The 18,240-nt window shown below is 42.6% G+C and overlaps 2 protein-coding genes and 1 long non-coding RNA gene across 10 annotated transcripts in view; 2 read left to right on the top strand and 1 right to left on the bottom strand.

Moving 5' to 3' along the window:
• The first annotated feature begins 656 nt into the window (after window positions 1-656).
• On the top strand, window positions 657-5,809 carry LOC121291607 (V-type proton ATPase subunit G 2-like). Its single transcript, XM_041213048.1, has 3 exons — window positions 657-738; window positions 3,341-3,441; window positions 4,650-5,809. The coding sequence occupies exons 1-3, from the start codon at window positions 657-659 to the stop codon at window positions 4,821-4,823; spliced, it is 357 nt and encodes a 118-aa protein (XP_041068982.1). The 3' UTR covers window positions 4,824-5,809.
• Window positions 4,226-5,859, bottom strand: LOC121291609. Its single transcript, XR_005946038.1, has 2 exons — window positions 5,809-5,859; window positions 4,226-4,788 (listed from the first exon to the last, which is right to left on the bottom strand). It is a non-coding gene; the product is annotated as an uncharacterized LOC121291609 (long non-coding RNA).
• A 2,660-nt stretch (window positions 5,860-8,519) lies between these two features.
• LOC121291606 (transmembrane protein 268) overlaps window positions 8,520-18,240 on the top strand; it is a 38,466-nt gene continuing 28,745 nt past the window's right edge. For 4 of the 8 annotated variants that reach the window (XM_041213045.1, XM_041213044.1, XM_041213047.1 and 1 more), the window contains exons 1-2: window positions 8,520-8,616; window positions 12,017-12,135. The gene's annotated coding sequence lies outside the window, so the exon portion shown is untranslated. Of the gene's footprint in view, window positions 8,617-12,016; window positions 12,136-17,718; window positions 17,793-18,240 lie in introns of those variants that run through there. The other 4 variants (XM_041213046.1, XM_041213041.1, XM_041213043.1 and 1 more) reach the window with 3 other exon arrangements.

Here is an 18,240-nt window from a genome sequence, read left to right as displayed (position 1 = left end):
GTTATGAAGAGAGATTGGATAGACTGGGGTTATTTTCCCTAGAACAGAGGACATGATTGAGGTGTATAAAATTATGAGGGGCATAGATAGGGTAGACAGGAAGGAACTTTTCCCCTTTGGTGGAGGGACCAATAACCAGGGGTCATAGATTTAAGGTAAGGGGCAGGAGGTTTAGAAGATTTTTTTCACCCAGAGGATGGTGGGAATCTGGAACTCTGCCTGAAAGGGAGGTCAAGGCAGAAACCCTCATAACATTTAAGAAGTATTTGGATGTGCACTTGCGATGCTATGGCATGCAAAGTTATGGGCCTAGTGTTGGAAAATGGGATTAGAATAGTTCGGTACTTGTTTGACCGGCACAGACTTGATGGGCCGAAGGGCCTTTTTCTGTGCTGTAGACCTCTAATGACTCTATGACTCTACATTGTTAGATTGATTAAATGGTGACATCAAAGTTATTAATATTCCGTTGCATACTAGAGTACTACAGCCTTAAGTATCTAATCGGCTTTTCACTGGGAAAAACAGCATATGATCTGCTTTTTGAAATCTGTGGCAGTCAAACTGGCTAGCAAGCACTAGGACCCCACGGAATCTTTCCTTCAACCTCATCTGGTACCTGATCTAGGAGAGGCAGAGAGCAGAGAGAAAATAAAATGGCCAGCCAGTCACAAGGAATACAGCAGCTTCTCCATGCTGAGAAACGAGCTGCAGAGAAGGTTGCTGAGGCCAGGAAACGTAAGATCTTTTTGATTATTCTATCTAGTTCTTTGAGGTACAAGACAATTTTAAAATGGCACCTGTTTTGTGTTTTCCTAATGGCTTCTTAAGGTCTAATCCAAGGATGTCTGCTCCTATCTCTCGTCACACCATGAAAGACTAATATTTAGGTTTTTTAGCATTTGGCTTAAGTCGGATTAATAATTCAAACAAAATTAAAAGTTAAATTGATTTAATTTTCCATATGAAATAATATGAATTATTGAAGCTGACCAGCTTATATTTCTCAGATACAGTGTCCTCTAGCACATAAGCCAGGATTTATGAAGTATATTTTACGGATGAAAATGAACCCTAGAAAACTATGCAATCTGTCCCTTAATGATATCATGAAATGATATTTTCAGTGTCAAGCTTCCATCCAGAAAATAAAAAGATTAAAAGATTTACGCTCTTCCAGAGACCTGCCAGAAATGTGAACTGACGTACTGTCACTAGATGTATTTAATTTGTTATTTCTTCCCATTGCTTTAGATTTCCTCAACCCTACATGTATATAGAGACCAAAGTGGCAGACAGGCAAACCTCTTGGCCTATATTACTCTGTAATTGCAAGCAGACCGTGTCCAAAGGCTTTGAGTCCACTTGGAATTCCTTCTGAGAAAAATAACTGCTCCAGCCTTTGTCATCTTTACTGAGTTTGTGACCTTTGCCTATCATTCCAACATTCCCACATTACAACAGTGCTTAGTTGAGCGTAAAGCACGTTGGTTCATACTGAGGACATGAAAATGTATAAATGCAAATCTTAATTTCTTTTAATGCTAATGTTCAACTAAGAGGCACAGGAGTTATCACCAATGTCTTATCCCAATATTTAACCAGCTATTAATATCACAAATGACAGATAATCTGGGTAATTACCACGCTGCTTATAGGAGCTTGCTGTGCACAAATTGACTGCTGCATTTCCTATAATGCATCCGTGACCACCTCAAAAGTATTTAATTGGCTGTAGAGCATTTTGAGTCACCTAGTGGTCATGAAAAGCACTATGCAAAAACAAATCTTTCTTATTACAAGATATCTAATACTCATTTTTGATATGAACTAATCAGAAGTGTTATTCTGCACATCTGGCTTCCCGATTCACCACACCTGGTATAGTTGTCAACACTGTTATGGTGCTGCTTTAATTGCTCAGACCACACCCTCTAATGAAATAAGTGCATTCAACTGACACCTGATATTTACAACCCATGGCTTGGTGGCTCTGTACCGTGAGGTTCTGTACAGCCAACAGAATTTTGTTAAAATAATCCGTCTTGACAAATCTACGTGGAGCAACTGAGAGGCTCAAAAAGCTGGGACTGTATTCGCAGAAGTACACTTGAATTGAGGAACTAAAAGAACACTCTAATTTTTGAGGGTGAGCGGTTTCCACTGGTCAATAGGTCAGTAAAAAAGAGGTATAACAACATAGTATTTTTACTAGAGGCATATAGAGAGAGACTTTTCAAGCAACAGATCAGTGTGCTGGCACACGAGCAGGGAAGAGACCTCATCCTGAGTGAGACACAACCAGAGTGAGTGTGGGTGTTGGCAATTTGGTGTACAGTGGGAATTCGGTGCAGAGGAGAAGAGGTGCTCTTTGCATTTTTTCTTTGCTATCCAACTTCTTAAATCTTCAGAGAGCGGTCTTGCCCTGCTACAGCAGTAGAGGCTACAAGGAAGAGAAATGACTGGTAATTAGTGGGTAAGGTCGGGTAAGTACCTGGATGAGCACTTGGCACGTCACAACATTCAAGGCTATGGGCCAAGTGCTGGTAAATGGGATTAGGTAGGTAGGTCAGGTGTTTCTCAGACTCTGTGGGATTCTGTGAATGGATTATTAGAATAATAAATACATTATGTAATTGCAAATGGCTCCTATATTCATATCAATCATGATATGTAAGAGTATTAAAGAATAGAGTATTAAAAGGTAGAGGTAAAAAGTGGAGAAATTGAACTAGAACCAAGCAAGTGAGAAGTTTAGCTGCATTCCCGAAAAATGAACCCTAGTGACTACTTGTGGAACAGTGGGTAGCATCCCTATCCCTGAAGCTCCAGGTTTCAGTCCCACCTAAGGACTTGGTAGCCAAGGAAGGTGCATCCAAAACGGGATCAAACATGTTGAGTATCAATCCACAAATCCCTCCAACATGCCAATGCAGGCAGTAAGAGCAGGAGGGATTCCTGGTCAGCCATATGATAGAAAGAACGTAGAAGCCTCTACCATCATTATTCATAGTTCAGCCTACAACGTAGATGTAAAAACTACCGCAACTCAAATTCCCTGAGTGAACTGTAACACACCACCACAGTGGTTACTGAAGTCTAGAATCAGATAAAGGAGAAATCACTTTTTCCAAGAATTAGACCATGTCATAAGTTACTGTATAGAGAATAAAGTAAATGGCAGGTTACTATACTCAGTCCACTGCAAATAAGAGGTTACTGCCTTTGAATATCAGTTGAATAACAGCTTGCATACTTAAAACATTTGTGAATGAGAGATTACTGCATTTCAGATTCATGTAAATGAAAGGTTAGTGAGCAGCTACTATTCTTGTTTTAGGGAAGGCCCGGAGGCTGAGGCAAGCTAAGGAGGAAGCGCAGGGTGAGATTGAACAGTACCGTCTGGAGAGAGAAAAGGACTTCAGACATAAGCAAGAAGCGGTAAGTGATGTGGAAAAAATGCCTGGTAATCCACAGAAGGTATGCTCTAATTCCACCATGGTAGTTTGGTAATTTGAATTTAGTTTTATGAAAATCTTGAGCTAAAATGCTGGTGCCTGCAAAAATGATCATGAAGCTGTCAGATTATTTCAAAAACCCATCTGGCCCATGAATGTCCTTACAGAGGGAAATCTGCCATCCTTACTCGGTCTGGCCTATCTGACTCCAGACCCACACCAATGTGGTTGACTCTCTAACTGGCCAAGCAAGCCACTCAGCTGTATAAAACCAGTACACAAACAGTCATTAAGAAGGTGGTCCATCACCTGCTCAGGGCAACAGAGTAATGAAGGTAGTCATGCCCAGATATCCAGAAAGATCAAAAGAAAGACACACCTATTGCCACAATGCATACTGAAGCATGAATGCACTGCACTTGACCGCTCAGGTTCAAGTGAAATGATTCAAGCAGCCCTGGAGTTCAATGAGTTCATTGAGTAAGTGACTTATGCACCGGCTTTATCCCCAGTTTGTGCGAAGTTACCAGCTGTCACCTAGAACTGCAATAAAGATACTGCAATTGACTGGAATGTCCTTGGGTTAAGGAGGCAGCTATTATCTTCTTCTCCTTGATCATAGTTCAGTGATGCTGTTGGAACTACCCTCGTGAATGTCAGGTGACAAAAGGTTTGGTAAGAAACAAAACACAACCCAAAAATGCTGGAAACAAACATTTGGTCAGTCTGCATCTGTGGAGAGAACAGACAAGTTAACACTCTGGGTGTAACTCTTGAAAGGATACAACTTTATTCTCAGTTCTGACAAAGGGTTACACTTGAAACTTGCCTCTTCTTTCCACATTTGCTGATTGACTCAAGGAGAGAATTGATTTTCATTGTGATGCCTCACCAGCCAAATAGCCTGCCATACTGAGTTGCAAGACTCATACATGAGTAATGACCTCTCAGATGTGGTATTTGAGAATAAATAGCACCATTGGAAGTGCACAAGACAGGAAGGCAATACCTCCAATTAAGAAGGGCATAACATTAGCATGAATTATTTTTGTAATGAGGCAGATTTGAAGTTTGAACATTTGAAAGCACCATGAAAATTGAACTTTGGATAATTTGAACTTCAACTACCCTTCAGGAACCCCACCCCAGATCCGGTCCTAGCTGTTCCTTTTCCCTTTTATTTTGACAAAGGTTATGGGGTCCCAAGGTAACTTGGCAACGGAAGTCGAGCAACAGACACGTCAGAAGATCCAGGCAATGCAGGCCAACCATCATCGCAACAAAGAGAAGGTTCTTCGCCAACTGTTGATGCTAGTGTGTGACATCAAGCCTGAAATTCACCACAATTATCGTATTAAGATGTAGGCGAGCATCAAACATGACAATCCACCACTGCACCATCACCAGGACCTCACCAATAACAGCTACCCGCTCGTCAAATAAATCAAAGTCCTTCTGGGCTAAGTCGTGATCAACTGGAGCATTACTTCCCCTCATTTATCTTGTACCCCTTGTATGTTATAAATCATTGTGTCCCTTCCAGTTTCCCATGGTAACAATTCAGAATATATAAAGTTATGTAAAATGTGCTGCATGTTCAGAGCCAGAAAAACATTTGTCACCACTGTTAGATCCAACATTATGTAAGTTCATTCAGTTTCCTATGTCCAATTTTTGAGAATTATGGAAGATTGTTGCTAAATTGCGGAATTTTCCCCTCATATCTTGCAGAGAAATTGCAGATACCGATCCTCCAGCACCAAATAACATTATTACATTATTTTTAAATCGCTTATTATCACCCTCTTCTCAATTTACAGAGCTATTCCTCATTCTCTCACCCGCATATCACACTGTCACTCTTAGAGTCATAGAGACCATTTGGCCCATCGAGTCCATGCCTAGGTCCTGCTGGTACCATTCTTCCCTGTCCCAGTTCACATTGGCACGTTTCCCACATCCCTATCTGGTTTATATTGCAACTTTTCTCTTTGATCGATGACCTGAAGCCCACCTTCAGACTTTCCCTTCTCTCCCGAGGCACAGCTGAGGTTAATAACTCAGCATGTGAAGTATTGCAGGTGCAATAACGTTCTGTGATGCAGTTCCATACAGCTACGCAGTACAAACCTGTTCTAATAATTCGACTATTTGATGATTTTAAACCATGAATATGATTTCATACTAGACTCCATAAATACCAATATAACTACAGGTGGCCAAGATCATTCAATTTTGCCTCACAACAAAATCCAATCAACTTACCATATATACTTACAAACCCAAAACTAACAAGAAATCTCCACATTTGTTATAATTAATTCCTTACATTCATAATTAATATACTTACAAGATAATTTTTCCCACCAACTTGAGCCTCTATATTTAGTTTGAGTTGGCCACCTAGGATGTCAGTAAAAAGCAACGGTCAACTTGTGATATGCAAAGGCTGTCAGGAAAATATATTAAAAGGAATATTATCAGCATGTGGTGTATGCAAGAACAAGTATTACACTTTTGTGAAATATAAGAAAATAAAATACTTTGTATATAATGCATTTGAAAGGAAGGAGATGGTATGATATATGAACAGAAAAACCTTGATTATTACATATTTAATCAGTAGTTCCATTAGTAACACAAAGAATAGCAAATGATTTGGCAACACATTCAAGGTTGTAACAAGGTTGACAACATCAGAAACTGCAAGAACAAACTAAATATCTTTTAAATTCCCAAGGGAGCACGAGGGTCATGTTTTATTCCCAAATGAATTAGTCTTCTATTGCTTTCCACTAATAAACATTCATTTTTGGCACTGACATCATAGTTGCCATTACTAATTTCCCTTGCCATTATCAACTGCTGCAGTTTTAGTTCTCAACTTTTGCAGTATGACTTAAGACATTTTGGCAGGAAGAAATTTTTTTTAAAAATATCAAGGTATGTTTTGTTCACCAAACGAAAATAATAAAGCTCTCTTTCATCGTATTTCTTGTAAGTAATGGCATGTTCTTTTACAATTAGTGTTACTTTGTGAAATTTATAATGTTAAACAATGTTTTACATATAAGATGCTCTTTAAGCAGTTCTTTCGCCAGTGTGGATGCAGTTGTAGTCATTTTTGTGTACAGTGTGTTAATATGGAGAGTATTGTATTTGGTAATTCCTCAACTAATCTTGATACGCCAATTACTGTGAATAAACATAAATGGATGCCAACTATTCGAGTGGTTTCTGAATGCAAAGCAGCTTTGGAATGCTTTATGTAAGGTGATTTTACTGTATGTTTCTGTTTGTCTCTCTTTTGAGAAGCAACCTCCTTGCACTTCTCTGGCCCAGGGCGGCATGTGCTGGGACCCACCGCACGTTCCCAAGCCTTGGCTGGGTGCCATGTGCAGAGCGGGAAATGGTCAACATTTTCGTGAGGTTCTCCGAACTGGAGGGTCAACAAGTACTGCTGAACGCAGGTAGCCATACTGCTACTTCAATAGTCATACAGAGGCCCTAGGTCAGTGCTGTCCAATAGTGTCTTGAAGCCCACCAAACTTGGGGTGATTCGGTCACCATGTTGCAGGGGCTCTGCAACAAATGGGAGGAATCTTACCACAATCTGAAAGAGGTGAGCTTAGACTGTGGGACAGGGCTAAAGGTGAACAATAGCAGTTCTATCACGAAATATTTTTTTCAGTGACATCAGCTACTCATGACAGAAGGTACAGTTTTGGCCTAGCAACCAAAATATCTCAACATACTTTCACTTCCTCCAACGAGTGGCTCTTTACCACCTACTTCCATGGAGCTAGGCGTCAGTAGTTTTTTTTTTTTTTCTATTCCCTAGCTAAGAATTGTTCTTCTCTCGCAGGATTTTCTGCTTATTTCCGACGTGGATTAAATCACACAGGGGGCCTGGGACCCTGGGCTCAGTTGAATAGGCGGCTGCTGCTGCTGCTGCTGCTGCTGCTGCTGCTGCGGGGTCTAAATGTCAGTCTGATTCCAAGCTCATAGGTGATGGGAAGCCTGAACGTGCCCGATTTTATGATCCTCCCTCTGAGCCCGAAAATCAGACCCTCCATCTTCAATCACTCATGCAAAATAAAGTGGAATGGCCATATTGAATCAACCTGCTCAGCTCATTCTTATTCCAGCTCTGATGACAGTGCCCCGCCTCCCCGCCGCCACCGACGCACGCCATTGGTGCGCTCGCCCCAGCTCAGGGCGGCGCTCGAATGGATTGACGGGCCGTCCCGCCCCGTTCGTGCGTCCTATTGGTCGACGGTCACGTCGATCAAGCATCGCCGGACCGGGTTTCGGGTGAGTCCGGGAAACGGACGGAGGGCGGGGGGGGGGTGGGTGTGGCTGTGGCGGTCGAGGCGAAAGAGGAGGGGGAGGAAGAGGAGGTTGAGTCGGCGCCAGATCAGAGGGGGCGGGGCTGCTGCGGCGGGGGCGGGGTCGGGGGGGGGGGGGCATCAGTCTGGGGCATGCCTCCTGTTTCCCTCCCCCTCCCCCTCCCCCTCCCCCTCCAAATGCTACCCCATCGCCGACATTTCCCGAACAACTGTCTCTCCCTTTCCGTCGAGTCTCGAGTGGAAAACCGTTGATTGCGGCTGCAAGCCCCGCCTCTCCACCTTGACCGACATCTTTCTCAGCCAAACGGATGCCGAGGTGGACTGTCAGTCACGCACGGGTGTCCCACCCTCAGCAAATCCGCGACCGTCCACCCGCCCCCCGACCCCCGACCCCGCCCCCGCCGCAGCAGCCCCGCCCCCTCTGATCCGGCGCCGACTCAACCTCCTCTTCCTCCCCCTCCTCTTTCGCCTCGACCGCCACAGCCACACCCACCCACCCCCCCCCCTCACCCCCCCCCCCCCCCCTCCGTCCGTTTCCCGGACTCACCCGAAACCCGGTCCGGCGATGCTTGATCGACGTGACCGTCGACCAATAGGACGCACGAACGGGGCGGGACGGCCCGTCAATCCATTCGAGCGCCGCCCTGAGCTGGGGCGAGCGCACCAATGGCGTGCGTCGGTGGCGGCGGGGAGGCGGGGCACTGTCATTGCGTTGGGCATTGCGACTCTCAGCTGTTTCGGACTGGAGGAAAGAGGGAGGCTTTGAGTGAGAATTTGGAGCAAAATGGTCTGGTGAAAGGTGGGGGGGGGTAAGTGTTCATTTAAGGTCGGTTGTATCTTTGGAGAGGGAGGGGAACATTCTTTAGGTGGAAGGTGCAACCTGCACTGCAGTTCATAACCGTTAGCTGCGTGCTTAGACATCCTGGACAGCGCAGGATGGTACTGTTTAAAGCAGCCAACAATTAGGGCATGGTTCAGGGTTACAACAGTGTGATTGATGCCTTCTCTGTAAGAAAGAAAATGCCCTTTACACAGTGCCTTACTTGACCTCATGGGGCCCCAAAGCACTTTCACAGCCAATGTCGGGACAATCCCTTTGCACCAAAGAGGATCCTGCAGATGACAATAGGAACATGACCAGATAGCCTTATCAACCAAGACAGAATTACCTGGAAAACCTCAGCAGGTCCGGCAGCATCGGCGGAGAAGAAAAGAGTTGACGTTTCGAGTGCTCATGACCCTTCGACAGAACTTGCGTTCGAGTCCAAGAAAGAGTTGAAATATAAGCTTATATTTCAACTCTTTCTTGGACTCGAACGCAAGTTCTGTCGAAGGGTCATGAGGACTCGAAACGTCAACTCTTTTCTTCTCCGCCGACGCTGCCGGACCTGCTGAGTTTTTCCAGGTAATTCTGTTTTGGTTTTGGATTTCCAGCATCCGCAGTTTTTTTTTTGTTTTCTTTTTAGCCTTAAACCAACATCATTGGGAGAAGTTTAAATATTAAGGCCAGAGCGGGGAGGGGAATATTCCCTATTTTCTAAAACAGTACTGCGGGGTTTTTTTTTTTTTACGCTGATCTGAGAGGTTTGAAGCCTCTAAGTCGCTAAAGCCTGCACCTCACAGTGGAGGCTCCCTCAGTAGCAAAGATGGCTTGCTTCCACTCTAGTTTGATGGGTTCTGAGATGGCTGATTAAGTCCATTGTATGAATACCAGCTCTGCCACATGTGGGGCAGGTTGTGCTCGGCGGGTCAGTTGTTGGGATGTTTGTGTACTTTCTCTGACACCTTGACTTCCCCTCTGTTCCCGGCGCAATTTCTCTATGTGCTTGGTGCCTTCCTGAACGAACCTTCTCCGTTTCGGTCAGTCACAAGCCAGAGTATCCCATGAGTCAGTGGGGATGTTTGGCCTCCTAAGGAAGCTTTCAGGACACCCCTAAAGCATTTCTGCTGTCCTCCTGGGAGTCTTCACTCATGCCTGAATTTTGAGCAGTTGCTCCGAGAGTCTGGCGTCAGGCATATGAACGACACGTCCTTCCCAGCATTAGTTGGTTTTGAGTGATTAGTGCCTCAGTGCTAAGCATGTTGGCTTTGGAGAGGACACTGCCTTTGGATTGCATTTCTTGACACCGTATGTGAAGGATCTTGCGAAGACATCACTAGTAGTACTTTGCCAGCGCTTTGAGGTACCTGCTGTAGGTTATCCAAGTCTCAGAAGCATATAGGTCTCAATAAGTAGGGTAGATATGGTAGTGGATTCTGCAGAACTTTCAAAAGAGAATTGGATTAGTCCTTGAAATAGAGCCTTTGGAGAAGAGCAGGGGTAATGGGATAGTTCTTTCAAAGATCTTGCATAGGCTTGATGGGCCAAATGGCCAATTTCTGTGCTCTATGATTTTTGATTTTGATTATTTGATTCTGTGGTACCTGCAGCTGGCCAGACCCAGAAACATGGCTCAATGGTGAATTCACTGAAAGATCCAAGTAGGAGAAGAATAAAGTTGTTTGGCTGTATGTAAGTGTCAAGAGAATTCTTCCAGACATGGAAGTCAAAGACTCATTAATCCATGGTTGCTATCTAGGCCATAGTGTTTTTTTCCCCAGTTTAGGGCACATTCATTTTAAGATACACCAAGCTTTGTTTGGTTAATTAGGTACTTCACCAACAACAGTTTCAGTGAGTTGTGTATGCCATGCCTCCAGTATATTAAAGTACATAGACAAGTAGTGCTGTTAACCTATCTTTTGTCTTGGGTTGGTAAATGAGAATGTACAAAGTGTAGTCGCTGTTATAATAAAGGAATCAGAATGATACACCACAGAAGGTTATGCCGACTCCTCAAAAGAAATATTCAATTAGTCTCACTCTTCTCAATAACCCTGCCGAAGGAAACAATTTTTGAAAATCCACTTTCAAGTTCTGACAAATACATGAATGAGTGAATAGAATAATGAATGGGATGTTTCTGCAGAGGGGCTTCATCAGTTTTTGTTAATGATACAAATTGAGAACTCCGTTCTCACTAAATTTTCCACAGGTGAACCTGTGGAGCTGGTGAGTTTCAGGGACAGTCGTGGTCATTTTGCCAGGCCACTATGAATGCAACAGAAGGGCAGTCTGAGCGCTAAGTCTCAGTAGGTTTTCAACGCAACATAACTGGCTGTCTGGATTGCTACTGAAATTTTAAAATTCTCATCTTTATGTTCAAATCACTGAAGGGAACAGCAGCATAGTGGTAATTTTACATGACTACAGATCCAGAGGCCTGGACTAATGCTCTGGAGACATTATTTCAAATCCCACAGTGTCAGCTGGAGGAATTTAAATTCAGTCAATTACTAAAGCTGGAATAAAATGCTAGACTCATTTCTAATGATAATGAAACTGCCAGGCTGTTGATAAAAAACCCATCTGGTTCACTAATGTCCTTCAGAGGAAGAAATCTGCTGTCCTTACCTGGTGTGGCCTACACGTGACTCCAGACACACAGCAGGGTTGTTCACTCTTAATGACCTTGTAAACCACCCAGTTGTAGGCGGCTCATCACCACCTGCACGACCAATTAGCGATGGGCAATAAATGTTGGCCTTGCCAGCGATGCTTTCATCCCTTGAAATAATTGTTTAACACCTTCCTATCCTATCTCATCTCTTCCAGGTCCACAAACCTCTGAGATACCTGTGCTCTTTTAATTCAGGCTGCCTGCCCATCCCCATTTTTCATCGATCTGCCATTGGTGGCTGTGCCTTGAACTGCTAATGCCCTAAGCCAGAGGTGGGAAATCTTTTCCTTAATAAGGACCACACACACATAGACAGAATCAGTCGTGAGCCACACACCCATAAAAACCAACTTAATTTACTTTTTTAAAGAGAGAATACAGAAAAGTTCAACTCACCCACTGCTTTAATGTGATGCCTGAGTCTGCTTTTCCTTAATGAGCCTTGTTATTGTAGAGGCATGAACGCTGTTGGCTGTGACCGCTGCTGTTGTTGACCTTTAAATGGTAGAGTTTGGCTCACCTTCTAAGGCAATTAGAGGTGGGGCAATAAATGCTGGCCTAGCCAGTGACCCCTGCATCCCACGATAATAAAAAGATGGCACTGTCTGAACTTGCCTGCCTTGCTAAATTCGGTTAGGTTCTGGGACTAGATTCCGTTTTGGGGTGGTCCTCTGATATGCCCTGGCTTCCTTGTTTTCTCATCCTCCAGGGAGAGTATGGTCCTGAGGCCAATCTCCATGACATTACAAGAGAGTGGCAGCAAACAGTAATGGACAGGCTCCCTTTGACAGAGCTGAGCCGGATCTGCGAAGAACGCCAACTGAAAAGGTAATAAAATGAGCGCACTAATTAACAGCGGGGCTATGACAGGATGCTCCCATCATGCAAAGTGTAACCATGAACTGGTTAAAAAACTCTCTCAAGCAGCTAAACGGCTCAATGATTCATTAGGAGCCACTGAGTTCTGGATTTGCAACTTAGAACCAGAAACACTGAGAGACCCTGTCCTTTTCATATTTGAATAAAATATTAACCACGTAGCAGAGGCCATGTTAACACAGAGGGGGAGCTAGTGAAGGTACAATCTTATTCTACCCTGAGGGAGATTTTGGCAAGGACAAGCAGAGAAGCTAATATTCAACGATCCCAAATAGTACTTAATCGCTGTGAGGTAACTTCTAACCATTCTTGGAGGTCACTCTTTGTTTCTGATGTGAGCAGCTTTGCTTTAAGATTGACTGACTTAACTGCAATAGTTACTTCCTTTAACTCCTGAAAGAAATTTGCATCTCACAGATGTGTTGCTCTCTGAGTGTAGAGATATTCAGAAGCTTGATGTAGGCATTTTCAATAACACTGGGATAGCACAGAGAGCTGTAATGAACTGAAGCACATCCTGATGCAAGCGGAAATTTTAACACTGTGTTTCTATTAAGATTCCAACAATTCTCTAAGAATATTCAAAGCTTCACTGACACTCCCAGCTGATTTTTGGTCAGTCTATCCGCTACTGATTCCTCACCCCAGTCACTGCTGTAAGTGTTAGAAAACAGCATGTGTAATATTAGAAAACGGGACAGGAAAAATCTGTTAAAGGAAACATATAATACATAAAAATAAGGGCCTTTGAATGTGGCTCTGATCATTAATCCCTTCCTTTATGGTTCTATTCTTGTCCTTATCCTTTGCAGTAGCTTCCTGAACTCTGGGCAGGGGGCTCATTTGCACTGTCATTTCATTTCCCGTGATGCCAGCATAGACTGAAATATTAAACAGAATTTTTTTTTAATACTAATTGGAATATTTAAATAGTCTAGTAATTGTTTTCTCTGATATATTTTTTGAAATCTCACCATGGGCCGGATGAAAAATTGCATCTGGCACCTGGGCTGGAGGTTCCCCACCCCTGCCCTAAGCTCTGAAATTCTCTCCCTAAACCTGTCCAATCTCTCTACCTCTCTTACCTCCTTTAAGACCCTCCTCAAAATCTACCTGTGGTGGCCAAGCTTTTGGTCACCTTCTCTAATATTTATAATATGTGACTAAATGTCAATTTTTGTTTGATAATGCTCCTGTAAAGCGCGTTAGGGTGTTTTCTTACATTAAGGGTGCTAGAAGGTGTTGTTGAAACACCTGCTAACTAAGCAAAGCTCAAGTGTATCTCAAATGTGCCCTTAAACTGGAAACAAAAATGCTATTTTCTAAATAACACCAGGAATCAATTTGCTTTATCAAAAGGACAGCAGTGCGGTAATGGGACAGTGGTTTTCTAATTCCTTCCACTTCCCATAGGAACTGGAAGCCAGAAATCGAGTCCAGCAGTTTTGTGCTTGCATTATTTCCAAAGGGTGTGCACAAAGCTTACTGAGGCCCAAGCATATTCATTGTGCAAACTGGCCAACAGCAGCTGGATTACATTTTGAATTTTACCATGCAGAAACAGGCCATTTAGCCCAGCTGGTGTGTACACTTGATCTTTACACTTCACACACATCTCCTCCCACCTCACTACATCTCACCCCATCCACATATTCGTCTAAAGAACTTCATAAGCGGACTTTTATATAGGGTCTTTCACATCCTTAGAATGTCCCAAAATGTCTTACAGCAACATGGATAAAGGGGAAACTGTGAATATGCTGTACTTAGATTTCCAGAAGGCATTTGACAAGGTGCCACATCAAAGGTTACTATGCAAAATAAGAGTACATGGTATAGGACGTAACTTATTAGCATGGATAGAGGATTGGCTGGCTAACAGGAAGCAGAGAATTGGGATAACGGATCTCTTTCAGGTTGGCAAGGTGTGACAAGTGGAGTGCCACAGGGATCAGTGCTGGGGCCTCAACTATTTACAATTTAAATCAGTGATGTGATGAAGGGACCAAATGTATGGTTGCTAAATTTGCTAATGACACAAAGATAGGTAGGAAAGTAAATGTGAAGAGGGCATAAGGAATCTGCAAAGGGACATAGATTGGTTAAGTGAGTGGGCAAAAGTTTGGCAGATGGAGTATAATGTGGGAAAACATGGATTTGTCCACTTTGGCAGGAAGAATAGCAAAGCAGCATGTTATTTAAATGGAGAGAGATTACAGAATTCTTGAGGCACAGAGGTACATGAATCAGGAAAAATTACCATGCAGGTATAGCAAATGATTAGGAAGGCAAATGGAATAGTGTTGTTTATTGCAAGGGGAATGGAATGTAAAAGTAGGGATGTTTTGCTATTATGTACAGGGCATTGGTGAGTACTGTGTACAGTTTTGGTCTCCCTATTTAAAAAAGGATATAAATGCATTAGAAGCAGTTTAGAGAAGGTCACTCGATTGATACCTGGGATGGGGGGTTATCTTACGAGGGGAGGTTGGACAGATCCTGAGGGTATTTGGCAGGGTGGATGCTGAAAAGATGTTTCCTCTTGTGGGAGAGACTAGAACTAGGGGACACAGTTTGAAAATAAGGGGTCTCCCTTTAAGACATAGATGTGAAGGAATTTTTCTCTCAGTGGGTTGTAAATCTTTGGAATTTTCTTCCCCAATGAGCAATGGAGGCAGAGGCAGATAGATTCTTGACTAACAAGGAGGTCAAAGGTTATTGGGGATAGGCAAAATGTGGAGTTGAGGCCACAATCAGATCAGCCATGACATTGAATGGCAGAGCAAACTCAAAGGACCAAATGGCCTACTCTAGTTCCTTGTCCTTATGTTAACAGCTTAGTTTCAAAGTGCTACTATTTTGTATATATTATTAAAATTCTTATACGGAGCGCACTGAAATTGAACATTGGTTGGGGAGTCAAGCAACCCACCCCGTTTTCAGTTCCATTAACTTCAATAAAACCAATTATCGGGCATGAGATATCAGGGATAACAAATGCAATTCTGACTGTTTTGCACCCCCTTGTCCAATGTCCAATTTTACTCTGCTTTCATGTCTGCAATCTTTACTTCCTGTTGTCACAATTAACAGAAGAGTCGAGAACCAGAAGACACTGATTTGACGTAATTAGCAAAAGAGGCAACGATGACATGAGGAAAATCTGTGTTATACAGCAAGTAGTTAAAATCTGGACTGCACTGTGATGGAGGCAGATTCAATCCAGGCTTTCAAAAAAGAATTGGATAACTTATTTGAAGAGAAAAATAATTGCAGGGTATGGGGGAAAGGCGAGGGACTGCGGCTCGGTGAATTTTACTTGCAGAGAGCCGGCATGAACACAACAGGTCAAATGGCCTCCATCGGTGCTGTAATAATTCTGAGAGTCTCATTTGTCGGTCATACTTTTTCTGTTTGGCGCTGCCGTTGTAAATTGCGACTTTGACATTTCCTGCTCCTCTTGTTGTGAACAAATCTGGCAACTGAGTAGGTCCTGCTGTGTGAGTGCTGAAGTCTCTCCAACTTTGTTGGCGTATCGTATGGAAAAAAACAGACATGTATGTTTAAAACAAATGTAATCAGCAACTGATTGTGGCAGTGCCACTGGCATTTTGTTAGTCAACAGAACAAGGCTTGTCATGGGAGTTGCAATTTGTAGGAATTTGGCTCACAAATGTAATTATTATGAGTTTTTGTGTAAGTGCTGCCTTTAATACGGGTTACCCCACAGGGTGAGCAGCACTAGGCAACAACTTTGTATTGTTCAGCCTGAACTATGATCCTATGGGAAGAACAATAAAAGAAGTGCAATTTACTGTGGTGGTGCAATCTTTGAATGAACTACTTCCCTAAATCTATTCTAAGCTAATGTTACTCTCTTACATGTGATTAGATTATTCTTCCTGTGTGATTAACCCCAAGCACAGACTTCCACTTTCTCAATTACTGTAATGGATCAGAGCAGTAACTAAAATTTATTAAATCAAAAGAAAAGGATAACTTGTATTTCTGCAATGCATTTTACGACCCTGGTGTTTTACAACCAATGAAGTACTTCATTTGAAATCTTGTCACTGTTGTGATGTAGGAAACACAGCAGCCCATTCGCACACAGTAAGATCCCACAGACAGCAGTGTTTTAATGCTGGGACCCTTGGTTATATCTGCATGGAAAAATAGCACCATTGACAGTACAGCACTCCCTTATTATTGTACTGAAAGTGTCGGCCTAGATTTTGTTCTCAAGCTTCTAGAGTGGGAATATGAAAGATTGAGGGGTGATTGGATTGTGATTGTTAGGATTTTGATTGGGGTAGATAGAGAGAAACTTTTTCGATTATTCAGGAATCTACAGCAAGAGAACACAACTTTAAAATCAGAGCCAGGCCATTCAGGAAAGAAATTAGAAAAATGCTTCTTCACACACACGGTGGTAGAAGTGTGGGACTGTCCCCCACAAAAAAGTAGTGGATGCTTGCTTATAATGAATAACTTTAAATCTGAAATGGATCGGTTTTTGCTAGCCAAGGTATTAAGGGATATAAAGCCAAGACGGGGGGATGGGGTATATGAAGTTAGGATACAAATCACCCATCTCATTGAATAACAGAAAAGGCTTGAGGGGTTAAATGGCCTTCTCCTGTTACAATGTTAGCACACATCCTCTGACTTACAAAATGAGGCACTACTATATTTAAATTAGCTGCAACCTTGCTTTTGAACTACATAGGAAACCAGAATATACTTGCATTTCAAGATCTGATTCACAAGCACAGGCCTGTAAGTCCACTGCAAAAAAATGTTGTCTTTGCACTTTTTAAATTCAATATCTTTACACTTATAGAATGTATGAACGTGGAAAAGTCCAGCTGAAAAAAGTTTTTTTTTCATTTATCTTTATTTAGAATGGATACACTCTTGGAAATCCTTTATTCCTTCTTGCTCTGTTAAAGATGGCAAGTCATCAAGTCTCCCTTATAGACCGTATCCACGTGCTCATGCTGGATTAAGTGTAGCTACAATTTGCCCAACCTAACCTGGGGACATTGAGGTTGATGGGTTGCAACTCTGGTTAGATGTATTCCTGGAGGTTTCATCACTTAAGCCTTGCCCAGTCAAACAGCCTTTTTTTTTAACCGCCTCATCAATATTTTTCTAACTAATGAACAAAAGTATTCAAAGAAAATGAGAGAGATCCACAATTCTCTCAATGCGCTGTTGATTTTTTTATCATGCCTACAACAGCATCCTTTTATCCTGGAGACTCCGTGGCAATCCTGGAGAGTTAGCAATCCTGGGGAGGTAGTAGAGGAGAGACTGGTACAGGCATCAGGGGAACTGCAAAGAGAGATTAGTAGCAAACGAAAGTGCAGTCAGGCTGAAAGAATTGAGCAGCTCAGTTTCCTGTAAATCATGAGACCTGTACCACCATAAGTGACCCAGGAGGCAAGTTTATCACCAACCACTGCATGGGGGAAGACAGAAACTTGAGATCACAGCCAATAGCAAAACAAAATCTCAGTCGCATGATTGTGGCAATCTCAAGCAAGTGGAAAATAACTGAAAGCACAAACAAGACACCGGCAGGTGATTGAAAGCCAAAAGTGGTGTGTCATTAAGTTTTACTTCTCGTGTGTTTTGCAGGCTCGCTTGTGCTTTCGCTTAGGAGAAGTGGTTAGGTTTAGTGAGATGTTAACTGGGAGCTGTTACAGCACTTACTGCAAGTGGGATGTCAGTTTTTACATTTGAAGCTTGTTGCTGATTGACTCAGTAATATTTTTGGTTGTGATGTTTACGGGTAGTCAGCAGAGCGGAAGTAGGATGGCAGGAGCATTTTGGTGTGGAAGAGAGATTACTCTTTATCCCAAAAGCCTTATTGTATGTGTTTCTTTCACAATTGTTGTCTGAACAGATAGAGTAAATCAGTAAATTTTCAGTAGCAAATTCAAACATAATTAAAGCTGTTCAATTGACTAATTGTCTTGAAATCACTTTTGTCAAGAGATTTCAGAATATTTAATAATTCTGAAATTCCTTTCAGTAAATACCTGCCCA

This window comes from Carcharodon carcharias, chromosome 19, assembly GCF_017639515.1.
Source record: "Carcharodon carcharias isolate sCarCar2 chromosome 19, sCarCar2.pri, whole genome shotgun sequence".
Taxonomy (NCBI): Eukaryota; Metazoa; Chordata; class Chondrichthyes; order Lamniformes; family Lamnidae; genus Carcharodon; species Carcharodon carcharias.
This window is presented reverse-complemented; position numbering and strand designations above follow the sequence as displayed.

Excerpts from the sequence above, each read along its gene's own strand:
- LOC121291607 (XM_041213048.1), top strand. The coding sequence starts at position 657 with ATGGCCAGCCAGTCACAAGGAATACAGCAGCTTCTCCATGCTGAGAAA. Across the intron at positions 739-3,340 it reads GGTTGCTGAGGCCAGGAAAC|GGAAGGCCCGGAGGCTGAGG; the intron begins GTAAGATCTTTT and ends TTCTTGTTTTAG. Across the intron at positions 3,442-4,649 it reads TCAGACATAAGCAAGAAGCG|GTTATGGGGTCCCAAGGTAA; the intron begins GTAAGTGATGTG and ends ATTTTGACAAAG.